Below are 5,144 nucleotides of genomic sequence, written 5' to 3' on the forward strand. Positions count from 1 at the left end.
GGGCCCGGCGATGCGGCCGCGCGCGCCGCTGCCAAGGGAAATCCTGAATGCAGGGAGCCGTTTGAAGCCCCGAGCCTGCAAATGCCTCCTTCGCCTCGGCCGTTTCCCCTGCCGCGGCCGGGCCGGACCCTCTGCCGGGAGGCGGTGGCGGCGCGGATGCCGCCTGCACCTGTGGGGGCAAAGCGCCGTGCCGGTGGGGGGGAATTGCCACCCGTGGGTGCTCCCTTGCAGGGTGGCGGGGAGAGGAGGGAGCAGCCGGCGCCACCACCGTGTCGCCGCCGGGATGCACCCGGTGCCTGGGGGCGGCGGAGGCATCCGGGGGCTCCGGCTCGGCGCGCCGTGTTTGCTTTGGAGGTGGCCTGCCATTGAGCGTCTTCCCTTCCTTTCCCGTCCCGTCCCTTCCCCAGAGCCTCGCCGGCGGCTCCAGGCACCGGCAAGGCTGGCGGGCCATGTGCCAGCGCCGGGGCACCCAGCCGCATCCGCGCGGGGCACTGGTGCCACCCAGCATGCCACTGTCCTCGGCCATGGGGACAGATGGCCGGCGCGGGTGGCGGAAATGGGGGACCCCCCTGGACGAACCCCCATGGGTTTGGGAATGGCTCAGCCCCGCTGGCCCTCGGCGCTGTGCGTGGCCCCGCTCGAGCCCTGGCAATGCTGCTCCGACGTGGTTCCTACTCTTCCCAGCCGCCTCCGGAGACGCTGTCGCCCCCCGAGCGCCCGCGGCACTGGGCAGAGCCCCGGACACGTCCCCGTGTGTCCCCAGCGTGCTGCAGAGCAGCCCGGGAAGGGCTGAGTGGCACCGAGGGCAGGTGAAGCCCGGCACAGCCGCCCGCCTGCCGGCTCAGCCCGAGCTCCCACCCACGGGATCTTCCCGCGCCAGGAGCCGGGGCGGCCGCGTGCGTCCGTGCCCGTTGTGGCATCCCCGCCGGTGGCGAGGCCTCTGCGGCCGGGTCACGGCGCAGGCGTCCTCGGTGACGCTGCCTCTTGCCCACCTATTGTCCTGCGCTTCCTCCGGCTCCACGGAGAGCGGCCGCGCGGCCGGCAGCATCGGGAGGAAGATAAACAGCCGCTTATCTGGGCGCCGCAGGCAGCGTCCCTCTTCCCCTCCGCTCCGGCCCGGCGGGGCAGCGCCGTGGGCACCAGGCACGGCCCCGCGCTTGGCACCCCGGGGTGCTGCGGCCGTGGCCCCCAGGCGCCCCGAAACGGAGGCGCCTCGCCGCGTTCAGCCGCCCCTTCGCCCCCCTCTCGCCGGTGGCAAGTCGCAGCGTCAGCCGCGCAGAGAAGGCGCAACTCGTCACGCCTGCCGCGGGGCGCCACGGGGGTGCGCGGCGGGGGCCGCGGCCGGGCTCGCCCCTCGCGCGGGGCGGCGATGCTGGCGGAGGGCCCTGGGGCACCCGTCCCCGTCCCCGTCCCCGTCGCCCAGGGAGGCAGCCCGTCTCCAGCATTATGTAATGATCAGATAACAGCGCTCAGCTGGGCCCAGCCTGCGGCCCTGGGGTCAATCAGATAAGGGCGCGTTTATTTTTGTACTCGAGAGGAAAAAAAAAAAAAAGAAAAGAAAAGAAAAAAAGAAATTCCACATTAGTTTTTTTCCAGCCTCCTTCCCCGCCTCGTTGCTGCCCAGACGAGAATAGGGACCTGGGAAGGTCCTGCCGCGTCTCCCCGGCGCGTGGCTGCGGGGCTGGCGAGACAGGACCGGGGCGCGGGGGGGGGTGCAGGGGGGGGAAATTCCTGTTTTTTGCACCACATCAAAGGGCCCCTGCGCAAACAAAGGGGAGGGAGAACAATGCCCGTGGGGCGCAGGCCGGGCGGCTGTGTGGCCGGGGTGGCGCGCCGCGGCAGGCACCCGGGCTGGCTCCGGCGGCGCAGGATGCCCTGCGGGCCAGGCAGCGCAGCTCCAGCACCGGCCACCTCCCCGCGCAGCTCGGGGTCCTGCTGCGGCACACTTGTGACACGAGCTGGCAGGCCTCAGCCCGGCCCGTGTCAGAGCAGGGATGGGCTGAGCACTGCAACCCGGCGTGGGGGGTTTGTCGCCCCGCGCCGGAGCCGGCGCTGTCTTGCCCGGAGGTGGCGTTGGGGCTCTCCTGAACCCGGCAGACGTGCTGTCACCGGCACGCACCCAGCCGGCACCAGGGTTTCCGGCAGATCCAGCGTGCCTGTCGGGGATCCCTGACCCTATTTGCACCCAGTGAGACTCTGACGTAAGGAACTCATCACTATGGGGGAAAAATACTCCACCAGTTCGATCCTGGGAAACCCTTCGCTGGGGTTCCCGCGCTTTGGGGCTGGGGTGGCCACGTCCCAGCGGCCCCTTCCCCTCCGCTTCACCCAGTGCTTTGGTTTTGGAGGGACGACCGCGACGGGTGGAGGGGAGATGCCGGGCGGACAGACCAAGAGCACGAAGCCGCAGGGGCACCTGGCTGTCACCGCCAGCCCTGCTGTCCCCATGCCCCAAGCTGGCGGGGGACAGGGTGGCTGCAGGCGCCATCCCCATCCCCATCATTAGGGCAGGGGGGTCCCCAAGGGACCTGCTGCTCGGGGAACCGCTGTCCCGTGGCAGCCTACCCCCAGGCCCAAATAAAGGGGAAAAACCCTCCCTTTACCCTTCAGTATCTTTTTGGCCCCTCTGTAAATCAGCAGGGTGTCCCCCCTCCCCCCCCGGGCATCCTGACCCCGGGATGCAAAGGAGACGGGGGGGGGGGGGGTGTCTGCACCATGATCCCAGCCCACGTGTCCCAGTGCGGGGAAGGAAGGGGCTGCCGGGGGGAGCGCGCTGTGTGCCGAACCCCCCCAGCCCCCCGGAGGCGCTGCTGCCTTTCCCGGGCTGGGGATCCTCAGCTCAGAGGCTTCCCGATGGGCAAAGCCGCTCAAAGGCACGAGCCAGGCTGCACGTGGCCCGTATGGCACAGCTACGCAGGACAGGGACCATATGGCACAGTCACATAAGATGGGCACTGTACGGCACAGCTATGTAGCGTGGGGTCATACGGCACAGCTACGTAGGGCAGGGATGGCATGGCACGGATACATACAGCAGGGCCCATATGGCTCAGCTATGCAGGACAGGGCCTGTATGGCTCTGTTACATACGGCACAGCTGCGTGGGATGGGGCCTGTATGGTGCAGCTATATAGGACAGGGACCTTATGGCACAGCCACATAGGACAGGGACCATATAGCACAGCTACGTAGGACAGGGTCTGTATGGCACAGCTACATAGGGTGGGGACCATACGGCACAGCAACATGGGACAGGGACAGTACGGCAGAGGTACGTAGGATAGGGACTGTATAGCACAGCTATGATGTACAGCAGAGGCTGTGGCACGGCTGTGCAGGACAGGGTCTGCAGGCACAGCTGTGCAGGATGGGGACTGCATGGCACAGCTATATGGGACAGGGACTGTGTGGCCCAGCTACATAGGATGGGACCTGTATGGTGCAGCTATATAGGACAGGGACCTTACAGCACAGGGACTGTGTGGCCCAGCTACGTAGGACAGGGACCGTATGGCATAGCTACATAGACAAGGACTGTATGGCACAGCTACGTAGGACAGGGACCATATGGCACAGCAACAAAGGACAGGGACAGTACAGCACAGCTACATAGGTGGGGACCATATGGCCCAGGTATGTAGGACAGGGACTGTGTGGCCCAGCTACGTAGGACAGGGACCGTATGGCATAGCTACATAGACAAGGACTGTATGGCACAGCTACGTAGGACAGGGACCTTACATAGGACAGGGACCCTATGGCCCAGCTATGTAGGACAGGGACCATATGGCACAGCTATGTAGGACAGGGACCCTATGGCCCAGCTATGAAGGACAGGGACCCTATGGCACAGCTACGTAGGACAGGGACCCTACATAGGACAGGGACCCTATGGCACAGCTATGTAGGATGGGGACTGCATGGCACAGTTATGTAGGACAGGAGTCATATGACATAGCTGCGTAGGATAGGGACTGTACGGCACAGCTACATAGGATGGGGTCCATACAGCACAGCTATGTAGGATAGGGACTGTATGGCACAGCTACATAGGATGGGGTCCATACGGCACAGCTGTGTAGGACAGGGACCGTATGGCCCCACTGCGGGTCAACACGTAGCCGCTCCCGGGGCTCGCAGCCGGCGGGGACGGTGCGCCAAGCCTGGCAGCAGGGCTGTCCCGGCCGGGGCCCGACGCCAGCGTGGTGCCCGGCTCCCCGCGGGGCAGATCGCCAAGCCGCGACCCCGCTGCCGCTGGCCCCGGCTGCCGCTCCCTTCCCGGCGCATCTCCCCACCTGCCAGCAGGGTGGCACCGGCCTGTCCCCTGCCCCGCGTCCCCACAGCTCCTGGGGTCGTGGGACCGGGGGCACCGCGGTGGCTTTGGCTCTCCCCCAGCAGAGAAGCCCCCAGCCCCACGGCTGTTTGCAACCACGGGGTTTTCGGGGTGTGTGGGGGGGGTCTCATTCCTCGGCTCCGGGTTTCGGCACCCCTGTGGTGCCTCGCGGGCCGCGAAACGCCCCGGCGCCTTGGCACTGGGCGAGGGAGCCGCCGTGGCGCCACCCCGACCCCCGGGGCTTTGCRCGGCCGGGCGCCTTGGGCCGCGGCGAGTTTCCATTCCCCTTCCGCCGCGGCGCTGCCGGGGACCTTTCCGGCGCTGGGGTGGGGACGGGGGCCGGGGCGCCGCGCTCGGCGCCTTCTGCCTGCCTCCCTCCTATTCCCGGCATTGCACAATGCCGTTTCCGCTGTGAAACTCCGGCTCTCGGCGGCCTGGCTCCGGCAGCACAGATTTACCGACGGCTCCAAAAGCGGGCTTTCCGCCCCCAAAGTGCCGGGACCTCGCGGAGGCCCTGCTCGCCCGCGATGTCCCCACCCCGGGGCACCTCGGCCATGGGGGAGGCGCTTGCCACCTGCCCCGTTCCACCCCGTCCCGTCCCGTCCCGTCCCCTCCCATCCTGTTCCGTGGCGGTGTCTCCGGGGGCTCGCCGGCGCCTGGGAGCACCCGGGAAGGGGGGACGGTGGGGCGCACCCAGAGCCGGGGCGCCGGCAAGAAAACGCAGGGAGAGGGGGGCCGAGGACAGATGCCACCGTCCCCCCCCGGCGGCCCCGTCCCCCCGGCGCGCGGCAGGACTCACCGGCGCGGCCGG

At 68.0% G+C, this 5,144-nt stretch overlaps 1 protein-coding gene across 1 annotated transcript in view; it reads right to left on the reverse strand.

The window, feature by feature from the left end:
• ENG (endoglin) overlaps positions 1-5,139 on the reverse strand; it is a gene marked incomplete at its 5' end in the record, with an annotated part of 14,276 nt that extends 9,137 nt beyond the window's left edge. The window contains one exon of the mRNA XM_026059779.1: positions 5,133-5,139. Coding sequence (XP_025915564.1) covers positions 5,133-5,139 — 7 coding nt within the window. The remainder of the gene's footprint in view (positions 1-5,132) is intronic.
• Positions 5,140-5,144: the final 5 nt, after the last annotated feature.

The sequence above is a fragment of the Apteryx rowi genome, unplaced genomic scaffold (assembly GCF_003343035.1).
Source record: "Apteryx rowi isolate R43461 unplaced genomic scaffold, aptRow1 scaffold_16, whole genome shotgun sequence".
Lineage (NCBI taxonomy): Eukaryota > Metazoa > Chordata > Aves > Apterygiformes > Apterygidae > Apteryx > Apteryx rowi.